Below are 14,240 nucleotides of genomic sequence, written 5' to 3' on the forward strand. Positions count from 1 at the left end.
GTTGATTTCTTGGCAGATTCAATTAAAATTTGTCTATCGCTTCACGCAACAATGCCTGACAAATCTTGAGCCGGGTGTTTTCTACAGGGTTATGTCGACAAATTGTCACCTAGGTTTTCTGTCAAATTTCTCACTGGGTGTGCTTTTAAAACTGTACATCAAACCAAAATAACGGTCCCGAAAGTCGCGTTCTTTTTTCTCCTCCCGCTGCTGGCTTCTCCCCCTGAATCGGAACATGGAACATTGCGAAATCTGCCACCAACCGGTGGCCCACACGTTGCGTTCGACGGCCCGGGGCCGAACGGGCATCGCGTGCAGTGGCACCTCCTGCGGCGGCCGAATCGTCCACGCCAAGTGTGCCAACCTCGCGGGACCGGTGCTGGAAGCGCTGACCGGGGGCAGCAACCTGGGATTGTTTTGGTTCTGTGAGCGGTGCCGGCGTCATCCGGAGCGACGCGTGTTGGCCGAGCGGAACCGCCACCAGGAACTGACCGAGCTGAGCGCGATCCGGGTGTTGGCCGCGAAGATGGTCGAATCGGTGGACGAAAATCTGAACCACGTGAGGTGTTTGGTGAGGGGCGAGGAGGATCCCGGTGGTAAGGAGGACAAGGCGTGCCAGTGGCCGGAGGTGGAACCGGAGTTGCCGCCGCTGCCGGCGGAGATTTGGCAGAACGTGTTTCGGCACCTGGCGGAAGCGGATCTGTTGAGGGTGCGTTCGACCTGCCGGCGTTGGCGGGACATGCTGGAGGGTTGTACGGCGTTGCGGGAAAAGTTCCTGCCGCGGTTCCCGAAGGGAGTGCTGATCGATGGGAATTACGCACCGCAGTTTCTGTTTCCGGCCGCTTCGAGTATCTTTTTCGGGAATGCCCGGATCTTTGAAGTAGGTTCTTGGTGGACGCGGATTGGCCCAGGGCTGACGGAGATTAATTTTTGTGAGTGTAAGTGCGTGCTGGGTGCGTTGTTGGCCATGCTACGCGAGACGCCCAATCTGAAGGAAACGTCGTGGAATGACGTCATGCTGGATACGGTCGAGGGTTGTTCCGAAGTGGACTTCCGGCTTAATCAAATGGAGAAGTTCATCTTCAAAGGTGATAGAGATGCGAAGATTTTAAGCGTTATGGAGAAGCTTTGCCCAAATTTGAAGATCCTCCTGATTAATTCGGACGAGCTGAGCGATGCCGACATGGGGCGCGCAGTCAGTTTCGTGACATCCGTCCAAAAGACCTTGGAAACTCTCCAGATAACCGTCACCGACAGCGCGATGGAGCAACTGTTAAAGCTGGACCAACTAAGCCTCAAGCAGTTGCTTTTGGACGGAGATGAAATTACCGACAAGAGCGTCGCGGTCGATTTGTGCCGCCAGATTCCCTCGATAAAGGGCCTCCATCTGCAGAGTGGGTTCTCGCTGCGAGGATCGGTAAGCATAGCTTCGTTTCCCCTTTAAACAGTATTTAAAAATTCATCCTTACAGGACCTCAAAGAACTTGGCGAATCGCTGCCCAACCTGGAGTGCTTCTCGACGCACTTCCCGCACCAGATGCAAATACTGCCAACGTTCCTGGCCCATCTCCCCACCAGTCTACGCCACCTGGCCCTCGTCGGCGATAACGAGGAACGGCACACGATCGAATTCACCGCCGCCAACGTTGGCCAGGGCTGTCCGCACCTGACCCACCTGGCCCTTCACGAGATAATTCTCCCCGGCGACAGTCTCCAACAGCTGACCGCCAAATCTCCCCAGCTCACCTCCCTGACGCTGGAAACCGTCGACATTAGAGACTGGCCCGCTCTGTATGCGGCCTTCGCCGAACTGCCAAGACTCGTGCGAATCCATCTGTCGCTGGTGAACACGCAGGAAACGGTCACCGAAGGCGGAAACGTGTTCAACGAGCTGCCGAACGTAAAATTTCTCAAACTCAACTATTGCGACTTTGACGAGGAGGAGCTTGCGGCACTGCTGGGTGTTTTGCCCAACCTACAGCAGCTCAAGCTGTTCAACATGTACGAAAAGGTCGGCGATGACGTGTTGGGGATGATTTGTCGGAAATTTAAGCGCCTCAGCGAGCTCAAGATCGTGGGCTGTTCGTTGACGCCGGCGCAGGAGCGGCTGATTTATGCGGAGTTGGGCGGCGCGTTGCGTTCGTTGGTCATTTCGGAGAATCGTCATAATTGTGACTAAACCGGACCCAAAAATACACATAAAATGTAATTAAAGCGCTACAATAATGAATTGTACATAAAGAACATATCTTGAATTATAAACGAACAGTTATTTAATATATTTCTAAATTACTACTTTTTTTCACCGCCATACGTTTGTCTGAAACTGCTTTAATTGCTTTTTACTGAAAACCAATTAAAATATGTTTTGTTTCAGAGAAATGTTCGATTAAGTGTCGGAGGCCGTAATGATTGTAACGACGTATTGCAAATATTACAAACTAAGCCGAAATATGATCTATGCGAGAAAGAGAAAGCAGATTCTGATGCAAACAAACCAACTTCTGTGCCACCACAGACGATTCTATGACAAATTCCGGAATTCCATTTCCCGGAATGGACGTTTTCCGGAATGGACATTATCCGGAATGGACGTTTTCCGGAATGGACGTTATCCGGAATAGACATTATCCGGAATGGACGTTATTCGGAATGAAATTTCCCGGAATGGACATTTCCCGGAAAAATGAGTTTTTTTATATTACCTGATTTGACAATGAATGGAATCTTGCCTACTCGCTTACTTGTGGTCAAGAATTATTTAGTTTGTACCCCATTGGTTTGACCTAGTCTCATTTAAGGAACTTGATATTTTGACAACAATATGAATGATAAATACATGAATGATAAAAAAGAAAGTGAAATGTTCGGACACGAACAATAGAAGCAAGCGTTGACTATTGAACCAATACTTTATTTAACCACCACGAGATGTAACAATGTAGATCGATAGATATTAGACAAACACTAGATGTTTCTAACATTCTTTCTATGTGATGTTATGTAAGAATTTTCCCTTCTTTTGTTAATCAGTTGACTTTTGTGACTAAATTCCATCAAATTTTACCATAAAGCAGAATGATTATTTTCAAAGAAGGGAAAACCTCTAGAAAATAAAAAGCATTCATAGGATCAAAGTATAATGTGTATTTTCTTGAGGTTTTTCCTTCTTAAAAATACACGATCTTTCATCAAAGTAATGGGATTTTGTATAAGAACTTTCTCTTTTTTTGTTAATTCTGCTAAATTTTACCTGGTACCCAGAACTCTGTACTATAAAGCAGAATGGTTATTTTCAAAGAAGGGAAAACCTAGAAAATAAAAAGCTTTTCAGAAAATCAATGAATAATGTGTATTTTCTTGAAGTTTTCCCTTCTTTAAAAATACACGATCTTTCATCAATGTGATGGGATTTCGCGTAAGATATTTCCCTTCTTGTGTTATTATTTTTTTAAACAGAATGATTATTTTCAAAGAAATGAAAACCTCAAGAAAATACACATTATACTTTGATCTTCTGAAAGCTTTTTATGTTCTAGAGGTTTTACCTTCTTTGAAAATAAACATTCTTTTGTATAGTTCAGAGTTATTTAACGAAAAACTAGGTAAACTTTAGTAGAATTAACAAAAAAAGGGAAAATTCTGATATAAAATTCCATTCCTTTGATGAAAGATCGTGTATTTTTAAAGAAGGGAAAATCTCAAGAAACATTTATTTTCTGAAAAGCTTTTTATTTTCTAGAGGTTTTCCCTTCTTTGAAAATAATCATTCTGCTTTATAATAAAATTTGGTAGAATTTAGTCACAAAAGTCAACTGATTAACACAAGGAGGGAAATCTCTTACACGAAATCCCATCACATTGATGAAAGATCGTTCATTTTCAAAGAAGGGAAAACCTCAAGAAAATATAAAGCTTTTCAGAAAATCAATGTATAATATGTACCTCCTTAAGGTTTTCCCTTTTTGCCTTCCTCACTTTACTGAGGAAAGGCTATAAAATCACTCGAAATATGAACTTTTTAATTAGAACTCCTAGACCTACCGTCATTTATACATATCGACTCAGAATCACGAGCTGAGCAAATGTCTGTGTGTTTGGCTGTATGTAGACATGTGTACCAAATCAATGTCACTGGAATATCTAGTCACAGACTCAACCGATTTTTGCCGGAATGGTTTTAATAGATCCGTCTTAACGTCCCCTACGTTGCTATTTAAAACCAATAAGTTCGAGTAAGTATTTAAAAAGTTATGTTAAAAAAACTGTTTCATATAAACATAAAATTATGGTAAAAAGGGTGGTTTTTTCAAGAAACCTTCACATACTATGTATTTTTAGAAAGGATATAAAAAGACCTTTCGGATGGATTAAAGGAAATTGGAATCAGACTTACCTTTCCAAAGTTACGAGCACTTAAAAAAACGAATGGATTTTCATAACCTCACTGATTTTTTTTCTTATTCTGTTTTGGTTTTCAAATTCGAATGCACAGGGTGATCCAAAAGAAAAACTTATGAAATGACAGTCGATGAACGACGAATAGAGCTGTGCGGTATTATTCAACATTAGAGATCCTAAATAGGAAGATTGGTCGAAGTGAATTTGACTAGAGACCCTAAACAGGGAGACTGGTCGAAGTGAATTGGGTCCTAAAATGAAGCTTAGATTGCTGATATTATTGTTTGCAGCGATAAAGCTTATTTTTCTGAGTACAATGACCCTTTTTACGACCACAAAGAGTTTAAAATGGATTTTTAAATCAATTTTGAAAAATTATCCTCGCGGTCCTTCTTGACAGAAAAGCTCCTACTTGACAGCTTGTTCCAAGGGGACCATAGTTGATCCATCGAAAAAATGTTGTCTTGTCTAAAAAAAAATTGCATTAAAATGAAAAAAAAAGTGATCAGAAATGGGGCTTTAGTACCCAATTATGTCCTTAAATTAAGCCGCGAACTCAAAGGGTTTTTAATGGATTTTTTAATCAATTTAAAAAAAAAAATCACGGCCCTTCTTGACAGAAAAGGTCCTACTTGACAGCTCGTTCCAAGGGGACTATAATTGATCAATCAAAAAAATGTTGTCTTGTCAATTTTTTATTTTTTTTGCATCAAAATGAAAAAAAGTGATCAGAAATAGATTTTAGTCGAGTATGGGAGCGGCCGTGGCTGACTGGTTAACGAATGGTTATGGGTTCGATTCCCATCTGCTCCCAACGAGAAAGTTAAGAACATAGAAATTTGAAATTTTGAATATGTGGGGACGCTGATTTCTTGCCGACGGCTGTCCGATGAAAGGGGGCAGGCGCTGCTCGCTGCTTTGACAGCTCGCGGATGCGAGCGTAACATTGTGAAGGGGCACATAATCAACAAGCACAGTATGCACCCACACAGAATATGAACAAAAAATCAAAGTCGCTCGAGGTGGGTTCGATCCCTCGTCCTTTGGATTAGTAAGCAAAAATGCTAGAACAAGGGTGTGTGTCTCAAATATTTTTTTCCTGCTGTAATTTTAGCTGTGCAATTTGTTGAGGGGTGGGGGATGATTTTTGTTGCCTTATGAAAGGACCGATCGGGTTGAGTAAGATTTTTTTTTGTTCACAGACTAAATAGAGTCCTAAAGCCCTATGTAAATGTTGATGTACAACGATTAAAAATTCGAACTTTTTTCGATGCAACTATGGTTCCTTTGGAAAGAGCTGTCAAGTAGGACCTTTTTTGCCAAGAAGGACCGCTAGGTTTATTTTTCAAAATTAATTTAGAAATCCATTTTAAACTCTTTGTTGTCGTACAAAGGGTATTGTACTCAGAAAAACAAGCTTTATCGCTGTAAACAATAATATCAGCAATCTAAGCTTAATTTTAAGACCCAATTGGTTAAGAACCGGTTGTTTTAATAACCGATTCCTTCAGACTCGTTGACCGATGAGTCGGCCGAAACCGCTCGACTTAATTATGGGAATTGTCTGATTTTTTAACGGGGAAGCTTATACGATGTCTATGGTAACGAAAAGTACACTCAAAATCAGAAGTATACATCAAAAGGGTACTTTCAATCCTTTTTTAAGTTCACCCGGCGTCACCCTTTTAAAAGGGTATGTCAAAATCAGTACATTTTCGATACCCTTTTAAAGGGTGACGACGGGTGAAATAGGAAAAAAGGATGCTTTTTACTTTGAGTGTAGTGTTTTTTTGCGGATACAAACACACATACACCAGCGTTTGTTTACGTTTTGCATTGCGGCTGCCAAGCGCTCATATTATTCGGGCTTTAAGATAATCGCCAAAATCTATTACCCGCTACACTGCCCATGATTGAAAATTCGGCTATGATGCCAAATCAAGTATTCCGAGAAAAACGCGTTTAAAGCGGTATCCAGGTTTTTAAGCGAAGATGGCGTTCGAATGGTGAACGTCCGAAATGTCAAAATCGCGCAGTAGCACCAACATTAGAAAAAAAAATGTGGCTGTCATGCCATGGCACACTTTTTTCGTAATGTTGGTACCACTGCGTGATTTTGACATTTCGGGCGTTCACCTTTCGAACGCCATTTTCGCTTAAAAACCTGGATACGCACTTCGGAAGGAACCGGTCAAGAAAAAACGAAAATGGGCAGCAGCGGCAGCGCAAGCAAGTCAGAGAGGGTGAAGAAAAGCCCCAAGAAAACGCTCCCTCTCCTTTGTTCTGCTGTTCGTAAAGCTGTTTCTTGACCCCTTTCCTTCCGATCTGCATACTAGCCCTAAGTGTTTAGGGAGCGTTCTATTATTACGTAACGTAGTTGTGGGAGAGGGGGGGGGGGGTCGGAGGCCATGTTACGCTCCATACAAAATTTTTAAAATTTGTATGAAAATTTTGTTAGGAGGGGGGGGGGGGTTCTAAAAATCCGATTTTTGCGTTACGTAATAAAAGAACGCTTCCTTAGGCTTCATCCATAAAGTACGTCACGCTAAAATCAGTCAAAATTTACCCCCCTCCCCTCCTTTGTCACGCTTTTCCTATACTATAACACGCAATGTCACACTTGCCCAGACCTCCCATCCCCCCCTAAACCGTGACATACTTTATGGATGACGCCTTAAGTGTTTGTCACTAAATTTCCTTCAAGACAATTTCCCATAAGAGTGCCATATAAAGCTATCTACGTGCGCATGTATTGCGTGTACGTACACGATGGATTTTTAGGTTAAAATTTGTGGTCGCCAGCAAAAACAAATGGTAAGCTAGTGTGCGTGAAATCGCCACTTTGAGTGTCCGCTATTTCGAATGCTCGCTAATTCAAACATAATCGAATAGAGTTATCTAAGCCTGCTCTCACGCACACTAGCACGCCATTTGTTTTGATGGACGGTACTAAATTTAACCTCACTTTTTTTCGTGTTACACGCAATACATGCGCACGTAGATAACTCTATTAAAAAGCACTCAAACGTCAAAATCATTTGTCAAAGTGATGTTGATATTTCAACCCCGTTTTCAACGATTTCTGAGCACGTGGTTTTTGGCTTTTGACAGCTGTCAGTCGTTCTAATTTCGATTCGCTAATTCGATTAACAAAACAAAATTAACGATAATTGGGTCCTAAAATGGAGCTTAGATTGCTGATATTATTGTTTACAGCGATAAAGCTTATTTTTCTGAGTACAATGACCCTTTGTACAACCACAAAGAGTTTAAAATTGATTTTTAAATCAATTTTGAAAAATTATCCTCGCGGTCCTTCTTGACAGAAAAGCTCCTACTTGACAGCTCGTTCCAAGGGGACCATAGTTGATCCATCGAAAAAATGTTGTCTTGTCAATATTTTTTTTGCATTAAAATGAAAAAAAGTGTTCAGAAATGGTTTTTAATCGTGTTTTTTACCGTTGTACATAAAAATTGACATAGGGCTTTAGTACCCAATTAACAAAACCGCTCTGTACTGGTATTAAGGTTCGTCATTCACTTGGTTAGAACTTTGCCCGAATCCTACCAGAACGCCGCGACTGGGATGAAACAGAATGACGTAGCAGGGCACAGCTCTATTGGTCGATCAACGTGTGTCATTTAACATATTTTTTTTTAGTATTACCCTGTGTTTTTCAAACAAAAATAAACAAAGTTTGGTTTGGTACGCGTTTGGCCGGTGATCCGGTTCGAAAAAGTCCAAGATGCAGGGCGTTCCCAAGATGCAGGATGCCAACGACGCCGGTACGAAGAACTCGGTGGAGAACCAACATTGCAAGCAGGTTGGTCTGCAGGAACGGTACCTGCACACGAAGACTTACCCGAGGAGTTTATCAACCTGAAGTTTGTTTTGATTTCCAACTCGGACAACTTTCGTTCGATTCCGTGCGTGTTGGATGGTTTGAAGCCGGGTCAACGAAGGGTCATGTTCACCTGTTTCGAGCGTAACGACAAACGGGAGGTGAAGGTCGCTCAGCTGGCTGGTTCCATTAAGGAAATGTCCACGTACTACCACGGCGAGCAGTCGCATTGCTCCACCATCGTCAACTTTGGCAGCAGCAACAACATCAATCTGCTGTACCCGGGAGATCAGTTTGGTACGCGTTTGGCTAACAAATGTTTTTTTTTTTAAATATAGTCCGAATCCGCCCATCCGTGGAAAACGCGACTTCGAATATGGGACAGTGCGGGGACGTACGTTCCGATCAAGACGACCTCGCCTTCATCGATCATAACGACAGCCGCGCTGATGAATCGCACAGTCGGGACGTACTACGGCACGATCAACCAACACGGAAAGAACCTGAAGATCGACGTGGACAACGTGTGGAACCCGGTGGATTAGTACATCTACGGACCAACGGTCAACAGCATCTTCAACCATCCACACCCGCAGCCCAAGCCCCATCAGGTGTCCGGTGGCATGGGCTCGGAGAAGGGGCTGGTGTTTGGAGGATCGATAGGACTGCAGGAAAAGATGCCCAAGTACTCGTCCGGTGGCCGTGGGAAAAGCAAGGACGGATCGCGCCACGGCAAGGCAAACGAAATGGTCAAAGAGTCTTCCGGGCGAAGGGATAAATCTTCCCGAAGTAACGAGCGCCGCCGGATGGTGGCCGAGTTCTACGACAACGACGCACCCAAGCTGTGCGACCAGGTCTCGCTGGAGCGTAACAACCACCGGATGCGGCCGTGCACACCGCTGGAGAGCTACGTCAGCACTGGGAGTGATTTGGTAAGTTCTTACAAAGTTGGGATTTGAATCCGGACTTAATTGGGGATTCTTCGCAGAAAATCAAGTTCCACACGATGACGGGAACTTCGCTGTTTCCGTCCAGCTTCGGCATCAAGTACGAGTTTGTCGATACGGAGCTCGGCGGTGAGCCGTACATTGGGCAGAAGAGTGAGGATGTTCCGCTGCTCTGTTCAAGGGTGTTCCGGAAACGTAAGGGAGAGTTTCAATCGCCACAGAATGTGTTCCTGCATGGGCGGGGTAGAGCGAGTAACATAACTTGTTTGTACCGGTTTGAGGCATCCGTTGGGGAGAGGGTAAGGTGTTTGGACCTTGGATGGCGGATTAGAACTAATGGTTGATTTACACAGGTACGCATCGATCTGTTCAACGTTTCTTTCGGAGATTCTGCCACGTGTACGACTGAGTCTGATGGTCATACAGGACGGACAAAGTGTACACCGTCGGAAGCGGATCCTGATGGTCGAGTTGAAGAGCTTCGACTGTTTGACGAACTTTACAAGGACGTTAAGATTCCGTTGGGTTGTTTCTGTGACAACACGACCAGCTCGTACAACTTCCCTCTAACGTTCGTCTTGAACTCACGCACGATGGAACTGACGTTTACTGTGACACGGTTGAACGTTTCGGATGTTCACGATGATGTCCGCGCTGACCCGGTTGATCTTCCACTCGTTGGGAGATCCACTGCTGGAGTACTAGCACGACGACAACCAGAAGATTGATCCGGTTAAGGAGTGGAAGCATAAGGTCAGCCAGGAAGAAGATGAGGAGGCCGGAGAGCCGGAAGAAGAAGGCTCTGACGAGAAGGACACCGAGTCGGGCAAATCGGCGGCCAAGGAGCAGGTCGATCCAGAGAAGGCTTTCCAATGTACTGTGGGTACTGACGGACGAGCGCAAGAACGAGCTGCAGAAGCAAAAAGTTGGAAGTGCCGTGGACCGATGATCTGGATGCGATGCGGTTCTTGACAACACAGACTTCTCTGGCGGACAAGAAGATTAACGGAAGTTTTTGCCCTGGACGCCGTCGAAGTCCTCGATCTAGACGATGGCTCCATGACAATGGTCCCCTCGAATAAGTTGTATGGTGCCACAGGATTCATCCGCAACCTGCCGGTCTACCCGATGACCGTGAAAAATTCCGGACTGATTATCGAGCACCTGCAAGACTTGAGGTCCGCCAAACGTTTCCTGAAGCAACTGTTTGAGAGCAAGCCCTACATCTACGACGGCGTCAAACTGATAAAACTTGAACATAAACCGTTCACTGAGTGCCCTGCTGCTGAAGCTCAACGAGGCGGCCGAAGCGGAAAAGCTCAAGGGCGCGGGAGGATGAAGCGGAAATCAAACGCAAAAAGCGGAAGCCGAGAAACGAAAGTGGGCGGAGGAGCAGGCAAGGCTGCTGCTGCGGCCGCCATCAAAGCCAAACTTACCTACAACGACCTCAAGCTGGTCAAATTGCCGGCGAGCACGGACGAATCTAACGGAGGTTGTCTACTAGCATCTGCTTGACTCTATGGCCAAGGACATAGACATGTACCCATTGCACGGTGTCTACATCGGTAAGTTCGAGGTCCTTAAGAAGACCCAACTCGATCTGGTCATCCTAATGTTGCAGTAGGGGGTCAAATCTGATAACTTGGGACCATCTATAAACCAGGTGTGTGTGGGGGGGGGGGGGGGGGGGGGTATGTACAATCTTGACAAAAGTCTGTAGGTTGTCTGTTTTTTTAACTCATCACTTATTTATATTAGGACCTCTTTGGTGCTGCGATCACGTTAGGGGCGACCCATAAACCATGTGAACACTTTAGGGGGGTTGGAATCACTTTATAAATGAGAGGAAGGCACCAACCACCTAAAGGTGGATTAAGTAACGTTTTTAAAAATACACGATCTTTCATCAAAGTAATGGGATTTTATAGAAGAATTTTCCCTTCTTTTGTTAATACTACTAAATTGCACCTAGTTTTCGTTAAAGGACTCTGCACTATAAAGAAGAATGTTTATTTCAAAGAAGGGAAAACCTCATGAAAATATACAGCTTTTCAGAAAATCAATATATAATGTGTACTTCTTTAAGGGTTTCCCTTCTTTTCAAATGCACGATCTTTCACCAAAGTGATAGGATTTTATGTGAGAATTGTAAAACTAAATACTATCTCTTTTTTGGTTATTTTTGAAGGATTTAAAAAAAAGAGTAAGAAACTAGTATTTTCTCGTCATTTTATTTTAAAATAATAACAATAAATTTTACAATAAATAATACAGATTGGTTATAACATGAACCAAAATGTGATACAAAACTCCGGTCACTTATTTTGCAGAACCATTGAGATTGCGACAATATGATCCATGAATGAAACTGTGTGCTTTTTGCGGATGGCTTTCTTCAATGACTCTTCCTTCTTGATCGTCTTTTTGTTTCTCTTCTTCAAAACGTCGCCCTGTAGTAAACGCAAGTAATCTGCAGACGTGGATCGTTCTTCATGGATCAGGCACTCGACTACTTTGTAGAATTTTTGTGGGCCAGCGTCTGGTAGCAGTCCATTAAACTTATTGTGGAAACCTTCAACCCAATTAGATGTCCTAGGAATATCATTCATGGTGTGATTCTCTGAAGCCCAAAACGACGGTTCGTAGCGTGGTTTAGATATATTTACAATCTCGCCGTTCTGCTCTTCCATCTTGCCCAGAACATAGGTCGATTGCACGTAATCAAAGAAGCGCTTCATGCTAACGGGTGCCTGGGCACGTACCGCTGCAAAGCCATTAGGCACCTCTTGTGGTGGCAAGAAGGCTAATGCTGTGGTTTGTCGAAACGATTTATGAACGCTCAAATCGCTTGCGTAAAGCGCTGATAATTTGTACTTCTGAATACGCTTATAGAGATTTTGGCACCAGTGAAAGAAACATCCATGGAGTGATGCGTTTGGGAAGATATGCTGGCACATGTTTATGGTAGCCTGCTCGAAATCCGTTAAAATGATCTTTGGGTTCAGGTTTACGTAATAACATGATACGCTTGGCCACACGCATGAGAGCTTTGAAAGCTTTACGGTAGGTTGTCTCTTGCTTGTTTGGTAGAAGCATGTGAACAAATGGCATGAACGCTCTCTCAATGCCCGTGCCACATGAACCATGAATGGTATAGATTTGCTTAAAACCCTGTGGGGTTTTTTTGAATGTACCATCCATAATGAAAATGGTCGATGCTTCTAGTCGCCGCAAATGCTCTACCGTGCCAAAGATGATGAAACGCCCACTTTGGATCTTTTTGTTACACAGCACGATTGGCCTACCATCTACCGTCTGCGTGAAGTTCTGATCTAGTTCCGCATAATCGTCCGGATCATCTGGGATATTTGGTTGGCGTCGATATCGTTGACAAACCTTTTTCTGTGCTTGTTTGGACAATACAGTTTGCACCTGTGCAAAAATAGCACGTAAAGATATTATTATTTGAACTTAAAAAAAATAAATAGATTTACCTCAAGCGGATGTTCTGTTGAACATATTCGGACGATTTTTTCCGGTTTATCCGTTGTTTCGGCAGTTTTCCGTTTAATGCACCCCTGTATACAGCAGTACGCACACGAAGTGGGTCGGGCAAGTGATTGTGCTCTGTGGGACTCTTTTGCAAGCAATGGCCGCCGTGTGAAATATTCGTGATAAGACGCCCTCTACACTTGGTTTCCGGTGGGCCTTTTCTTTTGACACACTCCCAATAAAAAACGTTTTCGATCTAAAATATGTATGAAAGCTTATTATTAAATGTTTTACTCAAATCTTCTGTATTTACCTTCTTGTCCAAATTATACATAAATCCCTCAGAAAGAAGTTGCTGCTTGCCACGTTGATTTAGAATTATTTGATGTTCAAAGGGAGGCGTTGTTGTAGGGAGCTCAATGGCGGGTGATTCTACGGGACAACGGGACGGGTCGGGACTACGGCTGGGGTTTCCGTCGGTTATTTCGCCCTCGAGGAGATCGTTATCCGTGCCACATTGCGTAATTTCTGGATTCTGCAAATCTAAATCGTCCTCGCTTAAGCCGCCATCTTGATTCATGTCATCCGCTGCGCTCAATTCGCCATCGTTGAGATCGAAGTTATTGGAACCGGCGTCTTCAGACTCCTCGCATCCATGGTCACACTGCTGGTCGGCGTTGTTAATGGCCTCGATGGTTAAAATTACTCGGGAACTACTTTCTTCTATAAAATTAGTAAACCCATCGCCTTCGAAACGTCCGTCTTGGTCGTTAAGTTCCTCGAGGTACTCAGCCTCGCAGAACTCATCGTCTTCCTCGACGGACAGCATTGTAACTACTGCGGATCTAAGTCTTAAGTCCCTGCACTGAGAGAATCAAACAATAGTATTAGAATCTATTGTCTATCAGATTCTACTGGAATTGTTCTCTGAGATCCAAAATTGATAAACTTATTGTTATCCGTTGTTTTGTTACCACTACCATTTCGTCGCTGTCGTGCTAACTTGTCACACGTGCATTTTGCAGCTAACAATGCCTCACCTGTTGACCTTAACAAATCCCCAAAGTTCGATTCCAATCCTGAGATATTCAATAAAAACCAAAAAAAACTCCGTGCATTGTTGTCACTCTACATATAAAAGAAGTTTTAATCATGTCGTGCTATCTTGTCACTCCCTGAAAATTGATATAAGTGCGACAAATGGCCAAAGGGATTTCAGATCAGAACGTATTTGACTCACGTACAAGTTAGACCATAAACATTTCGTCTGCTGTATGCTATCTTGTGACATAGACCAATTTATTATCAAAATTATCGTGCACACTTGTGACACGTCATACATGTTGTTGGAAAATGTGGAAATTTTTCCTTGTTTTTCACAAATTCATGTTGATACACACTTTATTAAGGCAATGCAATCTTATGTTTTTGAAAATATACTGATTAAATCGGTTAAACTATTTATTTAAGCCTATTTTAGTTTGGATGGGAATTCTGTGCACACTTGTGACACGTAGTACAATTTTACTTTCGAAACACACTTGTGACAAATGCATTT

The 14,240-nt window shown here is 43.3% G+C and overlaps 2 protein-coding genes across 2 annotated transcripts in view; both read left to right on the forward strand.

The window, feature by feature from the left end:
* Positions 1-14,240, forward strand: part of LOC120426599 (negative elongation factor D) — a 41,684-nt gene that overhangs the window by 13,424 nt on the left and 14,020 nt on the right. The window lies entirely within an intron of this gene.
* LOC120426598 (uncharacterized) lies at positions 138-2,279 on the forward strand. The gene is made up of 2 exons (XM_039591389.2): positions 138-1,417; positions 1,472-2,279. Exons 1-2 carry the CDS (start codon positions 236-238, stop codon positions 2,177-2,179), a joined length of 1,890 nt encoding a protein of 629 aa, XP_039447323.1. The 5' UTR covers positions 138-235; the 3' UTR covers positions 2,180-2,279.

The sequence above is a fragment of the Culex pipiens genome, chromosome 1 (assembly GCF_016801865.2).
Source record: "Culex pipiens pallens isolate TS chromosome 1, TS_CPP_V2, whole genome shotgun sequence".
Lineage (NCBI taxonomy): Eukaryota > Metazoa > Arthropoda > Insecta > Diptera > Culicidae > Culex > Culex pipiens.

Coding starts and splice junctions, on each gene's coding strand:
- LOC120426598 (XM_039591389.2), top strand. CDS start 236: ATGGAACATTGCGAAATCTGCCACCAACCGGTGGCCCACACGTTGCGT. Junction 1,418..1,471: donor GGTTCTCGCTGCGAGGATCG/GTAAGCATAGCT, acceptor TCATCCTTACAG/GACCTCAAAGAACTTGGCGA.